The sequence below is a fragment of the Zingiber officinale genome, chromosome 1A (genome assembly GCF_018446385.1).
Source record: "Zingiber officinale cultivar Zhangliang chromosome 1A, Zo_v1.1, whole genome shotgun sequence".
NCBI lineage: Eukaryota > Viridiplantae > Streptophyta > Magnoliopsida > Zingiberales > Zingiberaceae > Zingiber > Zingiber officinale.
Window position 1 is genome coordinate 19314809 of NC_055987.1, and position 16715 is coordinate 19331523.

General features: G+C 41.5%; 1 protein-coding gene across 1 annotated transcript; it reads right to left on the reverse strand.

Annotated features, from left to right (window-relative positions):
• Positions 1–971: 971 nt before the first annotated feature.
• Positions 972–1798, reverse strand: LOC122000806 (WUSCHEL-related homeobox 9-like). The gene is made up of 2 exons (XM_042555270.1): positions 1385–1798; positions 972–1269 (listed from the first exon to the last, which is right to left on the reverse strand). The coding sequence occupies exons 1-2, from the start codon at positions 1692–1694 to the stop codon at positions 1052–1054; spliced, it is 528 nt and encodes a 175-aa protein (XP_042411204.1). The 5' UTR covers positions 1695–1798; the 3' UTR covers positions 972–1051.
• Between the last annotated feature and the right edge of the window lie 14917 nt (positions 1799–16715).

The following is a 16715-nucleotide window of genomic DNA, read 5'->3' on the forward strand; positions in this document are numbered from 1 at the left end:
AAGAACACTAGACTAATTGTTAGCATTTCCTAATTTATCTTGGTAGATGAAATTTTTTTATAAAATTAAATTGAACATTTTTAAAATTAATCAATATAAATAGAATAATAAATGTCAATTAAATAATAATAATAATAATAATAATAATAATAATAAAATTTATTGATGAAAAAGGTCGACATTATCAGTACTTAGATGAAGTAAAAATCCTATTTGGCGAGATGGAAGGACAAGCTTGATCTGCTACAGCATGCCTGTCACTCTGTCTCCCGCCTAAAGAAGGATTGAAGGGAACTTAGCCTGCAGCAAGGAGAAGGTAAAAGTAGACCAATTCAATTTCGACATGCTCTAATAACAATAGTGTAGCGAGACAAATATATCCTTTGCTCTATGCATGATTATTCAACACGTATACAACAAAGAAAAAAAAAACTAACATAAAACGACAACACTTATCTACGTAATTAAATTCCTCCCATCTTTGTGGTAATGTACTGCATAAGGACTTGAAAATTGTATATAATCCAAAAGAAACCATATATAGTTTCAGAGCTTTATGAATATTCAGTTCTAATTAACTAGTCTTACTTCCAAGTTAAGTTGTATATAAATCTGCATTTTGGAAGATTGTTGCTTTTCTGTTTTTCTCATCACTTGGAGCAAAATTAAAGGAAGTCGTTGACAAACGGATAGCAATGGATATTAATTATCTAATTAGCAGAAGCAGAAGCAGAAGCAGAAGCAAAATGGAGCGACATATGCATGCAGTCAGCCACACTTGCAGAGCAAGTCAACACGAATTCTAAAGAGCCAGTACCACACTACAGTCCGACGATCATGTGCTCCCACGCGATTCGTACCCAACAATAGTACTCGGAAGGAAAAAAAAATTATTAAACGGAAAACAAATCTACAGATATTTGAAACACAGCTCATGAAGCTAGCTAGCGATCTTTTGAATCCTAGTGCGTCTCAAGTACAATAACTCAACAGTGGCACTGCATGCAAAGAAATATTAGGCAGGATGAAGGATGCATCTAAATTAAATTATTTACTCTACGTAATTGAAGCTCAATCGCAAATCCAACGGCGGATGATCTCTTCCAGTTGCATCCAAGTATAACGTTCGCCCGCAGAGCTCGCCTCTCACGGCGATAACCTTCTCTTCCTCTGAGATGGATGACTTCAAAGGAAACAACTCCAGTGTCTCCGTCGTCTCTTTGATCTCCGGCCGCTGCCAGAATACTTCCTGCTTGTCCTTGGCGCGCCCTGAAAATTTAATCATCAACGAATTAATCTTTAACTAAGATAGGAAAAGGGATAGACTCGGTCGCGTGCATGGACTGGACGTGGTGTGATGAACTAGCTAGTTATAGTAATATACCTGCGGGGAAGCATCTAGTTCTGGGTTTATGGTGATCGCCGTCCCCGGCGCCGTCTCCGTCGACATCGTCTGGGGGACCGCGGCGGCGCTTCTTGTGGTGGCGCTCGCGGGCCTTGTGGTTCTGGAACCAGTAGAAGACGTTCTTGCTCTCGATCTTGCCGAAGGCGCTAAGGTGAGTGGAGATCATTTGGATCTGGTCGGTGGTGGGCGTGCGCAGCCCGGAGCTGAACAAGTCCGTCAGCACCTTCACCTGCTCCACCGTCGGGTTCCACCGGCCACACTTGGCGCCCACCCGCGCCTCCATACTCATCCCTGATCTTTTTTGGCCACCAAATTATCTTCTACCCTGTTCTCAGTTCCCACTTCTCGTAGCTTTTCAATCTCTCGCTCTATTACTCACTATGAATTAAGAGACTGAAAATGAAATCAGTGGAGCGAAATTAAATGGAAACACCGGCATGGGTATATATAGAAGTAGGAGGAGAAGGATCTGGTGGCAGAGATGTTGATGTTAAAGGCGGTAAGTAATACAAAATGGCGGACGTGCCGGGGGGACATGCGCAAAAGCTGCCACTGTTCAATTACATCTCGATCTTGGAGTAGACATCCATGATCCTGAGGGGGTTTGCTAATTAATAATGGCTCGTACAAATCCGAGCGCCATCGTGTCTAATAGATCTCTGTCGTATTGCTTGTCTGCTTCTACGTGGAGAGGGCTTATTATACTTAATCATGGTAATCTGAGCGGAAGTTTGACTACTTGATTCCATTCAGTGTTTGGATAAGAGCTCCGCCAGTAGTGCCAGTGCCAGGGGTTCAAAGTAAGTTTGAAAACTAGTCATTCTTTAATTTTACCTCGTAGATTCAACCTTTTTTCTTTTACAAAACGTTCAGGTAATAGTTCCAAAGATATATAGTTAAGATGATGGGAAAAAAAAAAGACGTATACTCAAAGTTCCAGAACTGTGAAAGAAAAAAAGAAAGTTTTCACTTGTAGGATTGATCCATTCAAAACTAACATTCTGACGCCCCTTTTCTCTTATAGGATTAGGGTGGACTAACATTCTCTACTAGTAAAAGATCGACCACTGAGCCATCGACTTATTACTATAGTGAATACCAATATTTAGAATTTTGTATCGTATGTGAGCTAAAAAGGTTAAAAGGATGAAATTTCTATGAAGATCTCGTGATCGTGGATAAAATTCTGTCTGCAAGGTATGTGCACGTATGTTTATATCATATATGCTCGTTCTCTGCATCACGTACGCAGCTATTCCTTATTTCATATGTATTTTATCTCTCAAATTCATACTAATCTTTTTGTATGATGCATACAATTCTTTCTATTAACTACTAACCTGTATTTATATTTGTGTACCTTGTGTAGCTTCAATTGTGCCTTCATCCCCCATTTATCCTAATCATGTGTATTGCTCGTCATCTTGTTTTGTGACAATAACTAGATAGTATGTTCACAAAACACACACACACAGTGTTATGCTCATTGGTGAACAAAATGTATTTGTATAACGCAGAAGAAACATGCAATTTTTTAAATTCATGATCCTGCAATTTGCCAAGGTTAGCAAATCCTTATGGTAGTAAATTAAATATCCTTGTTGACTATTTGTTTTTATCTAGTCTAGTTTTTATCTTTTCTGGAAGAAGAAGAAGAGATGGCGCGCTGGACAGATGACTACGATGTTGATTAAATGAAGACTTTAGATTGAAACTGGGGCTGCAAGCGGAAACGAAAATTCTTCTTGCGTACAATCAAGAGAGTATATAAACGTTAGTGCCAAAAATCAGAGAAGGGTCCTTGGTCTTAGACCCTCCGACGCTCAAATCAGTGTGATACTCAAGTGGAAAATTGAATAGTAGATATGTAGCAGAGAATGTGTGTGATAAGAATATGTTCTAAAGCGTATTAAAGTATACCTTGCCATTAAAGAGGACCCTTCTATATACCACCTTTAATAACCTCTGCAATCATGAGGTGACAGAGAATGTCAGGTGTTAGAAGTTGTCGAGTAAAGTAATATGTATTCTGGGAGGCGTATAGTCACCATCTAAGGAATCTTCTGTGACCCGTGTGCATCCTTTTTGTAATCGACGTCATTAATGAGACAATTGAAGGAATATGCTGTCATAAAGTGTCGGCTAATGGAAAATGTAGAGTTACCTTCAAGGAATGCTACATTGAATGACATGTAAAAATAGAAGAATATATTCTCTAACAAGTGGTTATTATTCTCTAATAATGTGGTTCCCCGAAAATATCCCAACCAGATATTTAGCCGACCGGGCATATATATATAAGAGCAAAGTGCTGAGTATGATAGGACGTTCAACCTTAAAGATCACTCAGATATATGTTGTGTAATGCTAGAGATCTGATCATAAAGTAAATAGGAAGTCAATTACCCTAGGTTCAGATGGTTCTTAAGACTGACCGACCATATACATAGATACTTGTTTATGACGAATAGGGAACTGAGAGACCTTACTGATATTTTCAACTGATTGTCCTTATACTGGGAGGCTTATCCTTGAAGTGATATCTGAGCTCTAGATATCTGGTCATGTTCCTTCTGAGATTTGCTTTGTATGTTTGCTCAGCGAAGATAAGGATACTAATTCTTATAACTCTAGTCAATTGTATATCCAGCCACCCATATGCAGGAGGATAGGAGAATGAACAATGAAGGCTCATATGTTTAACTGATTGTATACTAGGCACCTAGAGCGAGACGCTAGCTAGGTCCACGACTCTTGTTTGAATATAATTCCCAACTGATCTTGTGGTCAGTCAGGACTCTCTTGAACCTGAACAAATGATGATCGATCGGATATATACTAGGCATCTTACTACAGACGAGAAATGCTAGGATCCTTTGGTTCAACTGATCTCTTAGCCGAGTGTTCCTTATATTGAGGGTCTTAGTACTAGACGAGGAACCAAACCTTGTTGCGAGTGACTCTCTGACTAGCACCTCCTCTTGACTTGGACTGTCATTTCATCTTGACTTTGACTATAACATTCCTTTGATTTTAACTATCACATCATACGTGGGTCTATTCGTAACAGCAACTGTATCAATTTTCATATGATATTAATTATGTTGTATTTAATATGAAACATGTAAATTTGAACTTTGTTGGAGGGGGAAAAAAGTTAAATTTGTCCTAATAGTATTATCATAGATTTGAACTTAAGTTCTCTAAATTTAATTCAGTACTTACTATTAAACATTTTCACTATTTCTCTGTTAATTATTTCGCCTAATTCTATTTGATATAAATTCATAGTAGCTTTGCAATATTTCATGCATGCATTATCTATATATGCCATCAAAGGATGAGACCGCCCACTGTTCCGAGCTCCGTCTGCCTGTACCGAGCTCCCTCTGCTAGGGCAATCCTTAGGCATTAACTTTTCAGGATTGCCATTAAAAGTTGAGGAAGTTGTCATCCTTTTAGGCAGTCCCTTGGGGGGTTTTTGAAGACTATTGGGGTTTGGCTTCCTTGAGTTCATTCCTTTTGTTGCAGGCCATATAAAATATATCAAGGCTTGGCCTCATGCTTCCACTGGTTTCCTGACCGCTGCATTATAAAATATCCCTCCATTAACATCGTTCCTGCCACTTGCTTTGCAAAATGCAATAATCCCCGGCCTCCCAAAGTTTCATGCACGGAAAATCCGTTTTGCGTGCGCTCGAGCTGCTGTCTCCAACGCAATACTGCTGATTTGATCTCCCCAAAGACTGCAATTTGACGTAGCAGCAGAGCACAAAAGAGCAGCATGCATGTCCTCGTTCCATCCGTTCAACTACGGATTTTGTCTCGAAATTAACTCGCGTGACTTTTGAACAAACATGACTACTGATTATGATTTTGAAGCGCCTGGGGTTGCTTTATTTCACTCTCTCTTTGTCTGTGTTTTTGTTTTCTGAAATATGCAGAGAAGCCTCTCCCTCTCTCTGCTCTTTGCAGCTTGATCTGTTGCATTATATTAAAGAAACAGAGGCAATATTCATGGTGGACAATTGAACTAAATTGATCGGCATGATGCTGACCAGGTACGTGATTTCCGCTGGTCTCTGTCAAGCACTATGCTGCCGTCCCAGAATGCATCACCCACTTCGTAACGGCTATCCATGGTGGTATAGGGGTTCAAACACTAGCAGAATTATCAAAAGCTAGCAAAATTATCAATAATAATAATAATAATAACGACAATAAAAACAGTAAATTTGAGTTCAGAACACCCGGATCGGTAAACTAGAACGTTAGCTAGCTAGCAATTCATCATTGATGTTGCAACATCCTGGTCATGAATCCACGAGAAAGCAAATTAAGCGATGGAGTGCACTGTGGTCCCACTTTGACTACAGCCGCCGGCTTCCGGCTCGCCCTACGCCTTAGCCGAACCGGCCGGAAGCCTCCATGCGATATCCGATCCAAAGGGAAGGGTAGAACAGCAATGTCCCTAGTCAAACACCAGGCGGGCATAACAATTCCCAATTCCCAACACCCAACACCAGAGGCGATTGATCGAGCCATGCACAGAATCAAATTAATTACTTTCCCCGAACCACGAGATCGACCGGAATCCATACCCAACGATGCAAACAACCGAAAGGCGATAACTTGGCGATCCGCACGCATTAATGGGAGGAAAAATCTATATTTATATGTGCATGCATGGTGAACTATGTATCTTCCGCGTTTGTCCTGTTGTGTTCGTCGGAAGGGTTTGGCGTCGAACAGAGGCCGCTCCGGCCGAGGGCGACGAGAGGCAGCGACGACGGAGAGCGAGCTTGGATTTCCAAAACGGGATAAATAATTGATGGTGGTGATTCTATTGCTAATGTCGCGCTTGGTTGTCTTGAGCGATGCAGTTATTGAAGCTCAGTGAGTAATTAATTTCGTACGTTCGTCGCCCTCAAATCTGCTGCTGAAGAAGAGTGGAGAAGCGTGGCGCTCTAATTCTCGCGCTTAGTGTTAATCTGGCATTATAAGTTGCAGCTTTTGGCGCTTCTGGCCGTCTGCATGCAGCTCGACGTTGAATCAAGTAGAAGATTGTGTCCCCTTCATGAGAACTGCGCGTGGGGAGGGGAAAAAACTAGCTAGCAGTAGGGGTTTTATGGGGGACAAAAGAAGGTGAAGTTCTTCAAATAAAAGTCATAAACTAAAGGGTAATTATGCAATTGAGCAATCTGATTAATTAGTGACCATTTAGTTTCCAATGGTAGATACAGTGTGTAATAAGTGGGCTCAGCTGGATACAACATGACAGTCAAAGTCAAGATAATGTGATAGTCAAAATCAAAATGATGTGACAGTCAAAATTAGGATAAAAGTATATTTCCCAATTAATTTCGTATTTTGTCTAGCATCAAGACTCACAAGTCTAGCTTGATCAAATAACAAGTCGTACGAGAAAAGGACGGTCAACTAGAATAAAGGTTAGGCGGGCCCAAAAGTAATCAGCATCATAAATCTCTATGTGCGTTTGGTTGGATGAAGACCAGCAGGGCCTAAAGTACTTAGCCCCATAACTCTCCATATGCGCTAGTCGGGATCACATATCGGTCAGGTCTAAAACTCTTGAAATCATAAATCTCTATGTGTACCCGTCCGGATTACATACCGGTTGGGCTTAAAGCACTTAGCCCCATGACTCTCCATGTGCGCCTGTCCGGATTACATACTGGTCGGGCCTAAATCACTTGATCTCATGCATCTATATGTGTGCCCGATCAGATGAAATACCGGTCGATATAAACCACTTGTTCTCATAAATCTTTCCATGTATGTCCGGACAAATGATAGGTCGGTCGGGCTTAAGGCCTATGGCCTTATGTCTTTCCATACATACGGGTTAGATTAAAGGTCGGTTGGGTCTAAGACAGTTAACTTCATAAACTCTTCATGAACGATCAGCCATGAAACTGGCCGGAATTAAGAAACTTAGTTGTATACTTATCGCAGAATGGATCTTCAGTACACACAGTTTATCAGAGGGTTGTCTAAGCGGATTTCTAGCATGCTTAACGTATCATATGAATCTCTGACTGGATTTATGACAGCATATAATACATAACAGAGCAACTCAATGCAAGGACAGGTATAAGGACGGTCAGCTTTGTTAGTCGACCAAGATATATTCAGTAGACAAACAGCAGATAATATTTTAACAACCTGTAAGAGTTGTTACGAAATATTCCTTTGGGACCTTCTTCGGAAGTTATCTTGTTTCCTATTGGGTAATCATTTATGACAACATATTCTTATAATGGCTTCATCAAAGGCCTAAGACATAAACAACAAAAAAGTACATCTGTGGGTAGATGAAAGATTCCTCGGATACTCATTACACAACAAACTAACAAATTTTTACACACGATGTCACCTCATAATCATAGAGGTTATGAGGAGGTGGTATAAAAAAGGGGTTCTCTCTGTTGACAAGATATGCAATCTACATCATCCCACCTTTTTTTCATTGTTCTTCATTCCTTTATCCAACACCATACTAACTTAAGCATCGGAAGACCTTGCCAGGGATCCCCTTCCCTGATTTTTGATCACTAACTCTCTGTTGGACAGTCGACGTGTGCGCAAGATCGCAAAGAAGCTTCACCGGGAAGGAAAAAGTCTTGCTCCAGTCAACCATCTGGCCATTGTCACCAGCATATCATTTCTTCAGCTTTCAGACAGGATCAGTAGAGATTAATGGAACTTGATTTGATGATGAAATTGTGAAATTTCATACCACTTTAGTTCGTGTTAAGAATCCTTTCATACCACATTAGTTCATGTTATGGATAGGATCAGTGCAAAAGATTCTCCATGAAAGATCATATAAAGAGGTAATTGCTTTCTCATCCTTAAATAGATTCATGTATGGATTTTAAAATATTGTTTTACATTCACATATAACTTGTTGATGTGGTGATAAAGAGGGCTCCACTCTAGATAAGTCAAAGTAAGGAAGATCGGCTGATGTGAAGGTCAAAGTCAAAAAGGATAAAGGGGCGCTGTCCACAGATCAAGCAAAGTTAACTGTTCGGCCAAGTTATGGTCGGACGGGCAGCATACCTGAGCAAATGAGCAAGGCCAAATGGATAACTCGAGGTTAAGAGAAACATGCAATGCATCCCTCAGCCACCATCCTCGCCGAACAAGAGGCATGTCCGTCCAGATGAGAGGCAACCGTCCAATAACGAAAAAGCTAAGTGAAAGGAGATTGTTCAGTGCAGCACAGCCCAGCGGGGCATGTCTCGGTTGAGCGGCCACCGGTTGGTCCACATCAGGATCCACCCATGTATCTCCTCGTACTCTTTTGGAGATTTGTACCACTGACAATAGAGCATGTTCTGCAGGCAAATCGTACGGTAGAAGCTTCCAGCCTATTACATTATAGATATGCATACTCGCTTAAGGAAAAATGTCAGGGATACTTTTGACTAGTCTTTTTAAAGGACGTGTAAGAAAATGTGTGCACACTTTGAGATACGTGCGTAGATACTACAATGACACTATAAAAGGGGATTCTTATCTACAGGAAGAGGTATGCGCAGCTTCATTATTCTACACACTCTTTTGCTACAACATTCCTACTGTTCTTTACATTACTGGAAACTAACTTGAGTGTCGGAGGACTAACGCCGAGAACCCTTTCCCGGCTCGACACTAACTATTTTATGTTGCAGGACCACATGAAGTCTTCGCCTTGTCAAATTTCCAGCCACATCCCTAACCTGCCATCTTCTCCACTTTCAGATAGGATTATAATTGGTGTTGTCTGTGGGAAGTTCACTTGCATCCGAAATGAAAAGATGGAGGACATTGGACGACTCATCACCATGACGCTAACACAAGATGATTTAGAGTTGTTGATACAAGCCTGAGTGAGAAATATCGTGGAACAACAGTACGCAGTAGCTGATTACCGAGCAAACAACCTAGCAATCTTAATGGTAGGTCAGCGAGCTGATCCAAGAGGTTGAGCGGAAAACCCGACCATTCGCAAGCCAAACAACAGGCCAATCGACACCTTCAGAGAAGCGCCAGATGCACCAATCCCTTACCACCGTGCATTATTCCACAAGCCATCAGAAGATCAAGGCTGAGCGGAAAAACCACAATGTTCCCTTCAGAGGACGCACCCGTCTAGGATGGATAGAAAGGGAAAGCACCCCGGCTTGACGACTCTCGTGAGCGGATCAATAGCCAGTTCTTTCAGGAGATCCTGGACGATCAACTGCTGCGTCATTATAGACTATTGAGGATCGAGGAATACACGTGAGCAATTGACCCCAAGGGTCATCTAATTAAATTCGACAATATGACCATGCTCCACCAGTTTACCAATGGAGTCAAGTACCGAGTATTCCTCACCACGCTCTCTGGATCAGCGTAGAGGTGGTTCAGGCGACTGCCAATCAGATCCATATACAACTTCAAAAACTTCCGAATGATATTTCTGCAATACTTTGCAAGCAACAGCCACTATCAGAAGGCAAATGTCAATCTATTCGCGATTAAGCAAGGGCCCAAGGAAGCGTTGCAAGCCTATATTAAGAGGTTTAACCAAGTGGCAATGGAAGTCCCATCGACCACTCCAGAAATCTTGGTGAGTTCTTTCTCCCAAGGACTTGTAGAAAGTGAGTTCTTTCACCCACTCATCCGGAAGCCCCCAAGTGATTTAGATCATCTACTCGGACGATCCACAGAATACATCAACATGGAGGAGACCCAGGCGGCTCGAAAGAAGGAAGTGATTCCCGAGTCAACTGCTGCCTTGAAATACCGCGCGACCCATACACACCAACCACCGAAAGGGCCTCGAGTGGGAGCCGCGCCACAACATCAAGAGCCCCAAACCCATGCGGTTCAGCATGGGAGGCCGATTGAGTGAAGTTCACTGAGCCCATACCATGGACGCCGCTTTTCTGTTCCTATCATCGGTCACCAACACATAACACTAGAGACTGCTATCAACTCAAACTAAAGCCACGCCGACCGACACCTTCAAGATTTCCCCGCCAGTCCCTAACGTCCGATCACCGCCATCACAGCCGATCGGGAGGACAACAAGAGGGAGGCAGGTCGGGAGATGAGCAACACGGCCAGTAGCCCCCGCAAAGAGAGTATGAAAGGCCCACACGAGCATCTATGGAGCGGTCATGCCCGTCAGCTCGAGAAGAAGAGAACTGAAGCAATGCCGCTCGGGGCGACATTAGTATGATGGTAGGAGGTCTAACTGACGGTGATTTCAACTTGGCTCGGAAGTCACATGCCTAACGATTGGAAATACACACTGTCAGATGTAGCAAAGAGAAAACAGAGGGGCCAGAGATCAGTTTTGGCGCTTAGGACTTAGAGGGAGTGGAGGTCCCTCATGACGACGTCCTGATTATCAAAGCTGTAATTGCTAACTACAATATTCACTGTACATTTGTAGATACATGCAGCTCAATAAATATCATCTTCAAGAAGGCGTTCGATCAACTACAAATTGACCGAAGTGAGCTGCGGTGTATGACAACGCCCTTGTATGGGTTTACTGGCAATGAGATTTTGCCAATTGTCTAGGCTCAGCTAACCATATCCCTCAGGGAGGAGACGCTCAAGAGAACAAGGATGACGAACTTCATTGTGATGGACACCCTGTCCGCCTACAATGTTATACTAGGCCGACCAGTGTTGAACAAGTTTCGAGATGGTTGGAGAAGTTAAAGGCAACCAGCTAGGAGCTCAGCGGTGTTACATTGAAATAGTCAAAACTTAGTCACGGGTCACGCGGAAGGCTCAATGACTGGAGGTAAATGTAATTCTGGAAGAGCCTCCCGCGCTAGTCTATGATGAAAAAGAAGAAGTCCAAGTGCATCCCAGCCTACTAGAAGCCATGATATTTATTGCGGCCAACCTAGGTGTAAAAAAGAAGACGGAGCTGGTTGCCTGTTTGAAGCAAAATCACAATGTGTTCGTATGGGCAACGCATGAGCTCCCGGGTATCTCGCCAACCATCACACAACATGAGTTGCATATCCAACCAGACACCAGGTTAGTGAAGCAAAAGAAAAGAGACTTCAGGTCAGAATAGAATCAGATCATCCGAGCGAAAGTGGAAAAGCTGTTGGAAGCCGATCACATACACGAAGTGCAATTCTCGAGCTGGCTAGCTAACATGGTGTTGGTCTCCAAGACGAGTAATAAATGACAAGTCTACATTGACTTCAGAGACCTGAATAAGACCTGCCCAAAGGACTACTACCCACTACTACGCATTGATCAGATGGTAGACTCCACGACCAACTACAAGTTGATTTGTATGTTGGATGCATACCAAGGCTATCACCAGGTGCCGCTTGCAAAGAAGGATCAAGAGAAGGTCAACTTTATCATGGACGATGGAACCTTCTGCTACAATGTGATGTCGTTCGTGAAGGCGCTGGAATTCCGTTCTGTTTAAATTTTCCTGTACAAAAATTGTACAAGTACAAAACTTTTCCTAGCAACCTGCATGTTCGATCAGACATATGTTTGATCAATCAAGCAAGTTTTTGATAGATCAAAGCACACCTTGATCAAAGTACAAGATCGCTGGCCTCTTGTTGGTATTCAAAATCGATACAAAGAAAACAAAACTAATTACGCAGCGGAATTAAAGAACTAGTTGTACCTTTCCTTTGTAACTAAAGACCTCTTGATCTTCTGCCGTATTCCTCTCCTCTTCTTGGACGTCGTGTGGGCGACGATCTACCAAGACAAAACCACCCTTCCACTCTTTTCTTCCAAATCGCTGGCCACAAAAGGAGGCTCTAGGATGAGGTACATTCTAATCTTCTTCCTTCTCTTCTTCTTCCTCTTCTTCTTCTTCCTCTTCTCCAATCCGTCGGCCACCAAGCAAGGAGGAGGGGAGGGGCGCCGACCCTAGCAAGGGAAGAGGGGCGCCATCCACAAGGAGAGAAGAGGATTGTGAAAATTAGATTTTAGGGGGCACCACCTACTCCTTTTATAACCTTTGCTGTCAGTTATAAAGAAAGAAAAATAATAGAATTCAGTTAAGAAAAAATCTCCCTTTCTAGGATGGAGAAAACTAAACCAAGTTAAACTAAACCAAGTTAAGTTAAACCAAACCAAGTTAAGTTAAATCAAACCAAGTTAAGTTAAACCAAACCAAGTTGTGGATGGGTGGATGCAAGGTTTTATATAGAGGCTACAACAGGGACCTAGAGGAGGAATTGGTTTATGCTTCCTGATGGGCTTGGGCTTCCTGTGTTCGACCCGAACACCCAACCCAAGTCCATCAATAATAATTCATGCCACTAAAGGGTTATTATTGAACTACGGTACCAATCCCATATTACAATATGGGCTTCTTCTTATCATGAGTGTGTTAATCTCCCTATGTTTAAGATATCGTATGTCCTTTAATTAATTGAGTTATTGACAACTCAATTAATTAACATATGATTCCAAGAGTAGTACCACTCAACTTTATTATCATGTCGGACTAAGTCCACCTGTAGGGTTTACATGATAATCCTTATGAGCTCCTCAAGGGACATCATCAACCTAAATAATTATGACATAGATTCCTTCTATAATCAACAACACACCATATAAACAGTACTATTTCCCAACTCATCGAGTCTATTGATTTAATGAATAAATCTCACTCATTGATAAGTTAAAGAAATAAATACTAAGTATTCGTACTTGTTATTATATAAGGATTAAGAGGATGCACATCCATAATAACAGAGGTTCTGTTCTTTTATGTAGTCAGTATAAATCAAACAACCTCAAATGGTCCTACTCAATATACACATAGTGTACTAGTATAATTTTATAGTCAAGACAGACTAATACCAAATTACACTACAACTGTTCCAATGGTTTACCCCAATCCATCTTGGTTGTGAGCTACTATTTATAATTTATAAGGAACCGATAACATGATCTTCTATGTGACGCCACACACCATGTTATTTATAATATAAATTAAATGGACAACTGCATTGACATATATATAAATATAAAATATAAACATTTGACCAAAGTGATTCTCATTTCAAAATATTTTAAAACAAATGTTCATATAAAAGCTAGGCTTATGGTATACATCCCAACAGTTCGGATTGAAGAACGCCAGAGCCACCTATCAGTGGCTGATGAATAAGGTGTTTTAGAGGTAGATCAGCCGAAACATGGAGGTATATGTCGATAATATTTTGATAAAATCACTCCAAGCCACTGATCTCTATGTAGATATAGAGGAGACTTGTCAAACGTTGAGGAGGTATATAATCAAGCTCAATCCAAGTAAGTGCCTGTTCAGAGTGAGGAGCGGACAATTCCTCAGTTACATCATCACCGAGCATGGGAACGAAGCAAATCTGAGCAAAGTGAAGGAACTCTAGGACATACCCCCTCCACGCATCCTAAAAGAAGCTTAGTGACTGACTAGATAGATTACCGTCTTGTCAAGATTTATATTCAAGTTGTCCGATCGGAGCCACCCTTTCTTCAAGGTTTTATGTCGAGCTACGAAATTTCAATGGAACACTGAGTGTGACAAGGCGTTGGAGGAGCTCAATAGTTATCTAAACTCTTTACCTATATTAGCAAAGCCCATCGCTGGTGAGCCGCTCTGGATATACTTGTCGTTCATAGAGCGGGCGATTGGCTCAGCGTTGGTGCGACAGAACAATGCTAAATAATAGTCCATGTACTTTTTGAGCCATATATTAAAAGATACTAAATGTCGCTATACCTGTCTCGAGAAATTGGCGTATGGGCTACTCCTCATCGCTCGGAGGTTATTCCCATGCTTTTTGTTGCATCCTATAATTGTATTGACTAATAGCACTCTAGGGAGGGTTCTCCTTAACCCTAAAGCATTCAACTGACTAATTAAGTGGATCATGGAGCTAAGTGAATATGACATACAGTACCAGCCCAGATCAGTGATCAAGGTGTAAGTCTTAGCCGATTTTGTGACGGAGGTACAGAACACCGAGTTAGAGGAAACCTGGAGGATATATGTGGACGGATCGTTTACCCGGTAGGGTAGCGGCATGGGCATACTTCTGATATCACCATGTGAAGATCGAATGCAGCTATCCGTTCAGCTGGACTATTGAGCCACGAATAATGATGTAGAGTACGAAGCATTGATCGTCGGACTGCAAACAACTCAACACATGGGAGCCACTCGAGTCCTTATCCATTAGACTCCTAACTAGTAGCACAACAGTTATCAGGAACTTTTGAAATAAATAATGTCCGGCTAAGGCTATATGCTGTGACTTTTGAAAAATTGAAGGCCGAATTTCAAGAAGCAATTATCCAAAAAAAATCCCCTGAGCATAGGATCAATATGCAGACGAGCTCGCAAAATTAACAAGTTCCTTAACCCCTGTAGTGTTGGATAAGCTGATCGAGAAGGTAATGTTGGTGGTTCATATCGAGAGGTCGGTTGAAGGAGGGATCTCGAATGATTGGAGGGCACCTTTGATCGAATTCCTTCGATTGGTCAACACGCTGGCCGACTAGGAGTAGGCTCGATTAATAAAAAAGAGAGCCAGACGATTCACCTTATTAGGAGACCATCTGTACAAAAGAGTCTTCTTGAGACCATTGTTGAAATGCATCAGGTCGGAAAGCATTCAATACATTCTGCAAGAAGTTCACCAAGGCTCCTGTGGCAGTCATCCGGGTGGTCACTTGTTGGCAAGAAAAATTCTATTGACAGGATATTTCTGGCCTACTCTACAAGCTGACACCGCTCGGATGATAGCAACCAGCTTATCTTGTCAAAAATATCAGAACATATTGCACAGGCCCACTAAAGACCTGAAGGCATTCGTGGTCTTCTGCTCGTTTGATTAGTGGGGCATGAATATCGTCGGACCCTTTCCCATGGTGACCGGACAGAGGAAATTCCTTCTTGTTGCGATAGACTACTTCTCCAAATGGGTGGAGGCTGAGCCGCTCGCTAAGATAACTGAATAGATGGTTATCAAGTTCTTGTGGTAGAACATTATATGTTAGTTCGGTATCCCATACAAACTTGTCTCCGATAATGGAAGGCAATCATAAGGACGGAGGCTCAAAGAATGGTATGCCAGCTATGGTATTATGCAGGCCTTCACTTCAGTAGCTTACCCTCAAAGCAATGACCAGGTGAAAGCACTATGTGAAAATGGGTAATAGACTTCACCACTGTTTACTTCGACAATCAATAATTATGAAGTAATATATGATAATCAACTTCGAGAATAAATTTGATGCAGTAAATTCAATTTTACACTTTATAAGTTTAAAAACGTGAGTTTCACTTCTAATTTTATCTGACTTTTTACTTTATAATATATTCAATCATATTCAACAGAGATATCCTCAGAGAACTCGGGACTCAGCTCGACCATATTGGGGGAGGCTGGGTAGATGAGCTGCTGAGCATGTTGTGGGCCTACCACACCACACCCAAGGAAGCTACCGGCATAACTGCATTCCACTTAGTATTGGGGGGGGGGGGGGGGAGCATTAGTGTCGGTCGAGATGGGAATTGAGTCTGATTGGGTGCATCTCAATGACGAAGAAAATCCTGAGTTGTACTTATTGGAGTTAGATTTAATAGACGAAATTAGAGATAAAGCAGTCATTCGACTAATGGAGTACTAACAGAGAATGAAACATAACTACAACCGGAGGGTGATTCCCAGATCTTTCCAAATCGACGACTTAGTTTGGAAAAGGGTCAAGCCAGTCGGTTGTTGGTTGCTACTCGGAATGTCGTACTGGTTCCCCTATACAAAAATTTTGTACAAGTCCTGAACCTTTCCTAACAACCTATTGTATTCTTTAGAAATTAAATTTGGAATCGCAAACATAACTTAACATTATTGATTCCAAATTCAACTTATCTGTTCTTAGAGGTTTAGACGTGGATCTCAAACGATGCTTAACATTATTAATCCAAATCCACCTATGTTACAAATTTGATTAAATATTTATTTCAAAGTTCAGCTTCCAGGTCAAATGTGGCGAGGCACTAGGCCTTCTTGGGTATGGGATCATTGACCATTGCCTAGACAAAGCCTTACAAAGAAATTCAATATTTAATTTCCTTATAGTAACCCTAGACTTAACCACTAAGAACAATCGAATCACAAGATCGAAAAGCAAAAGAAACACAAAATCGAAACATGAATTCGATAGCCTAGAATTGTTAGCCTCTTGTGTTTGGTATTTCAAGATCTAAACAAAAGGATAAACTAGTTATGATGCGGAAACTAATAATTACTTA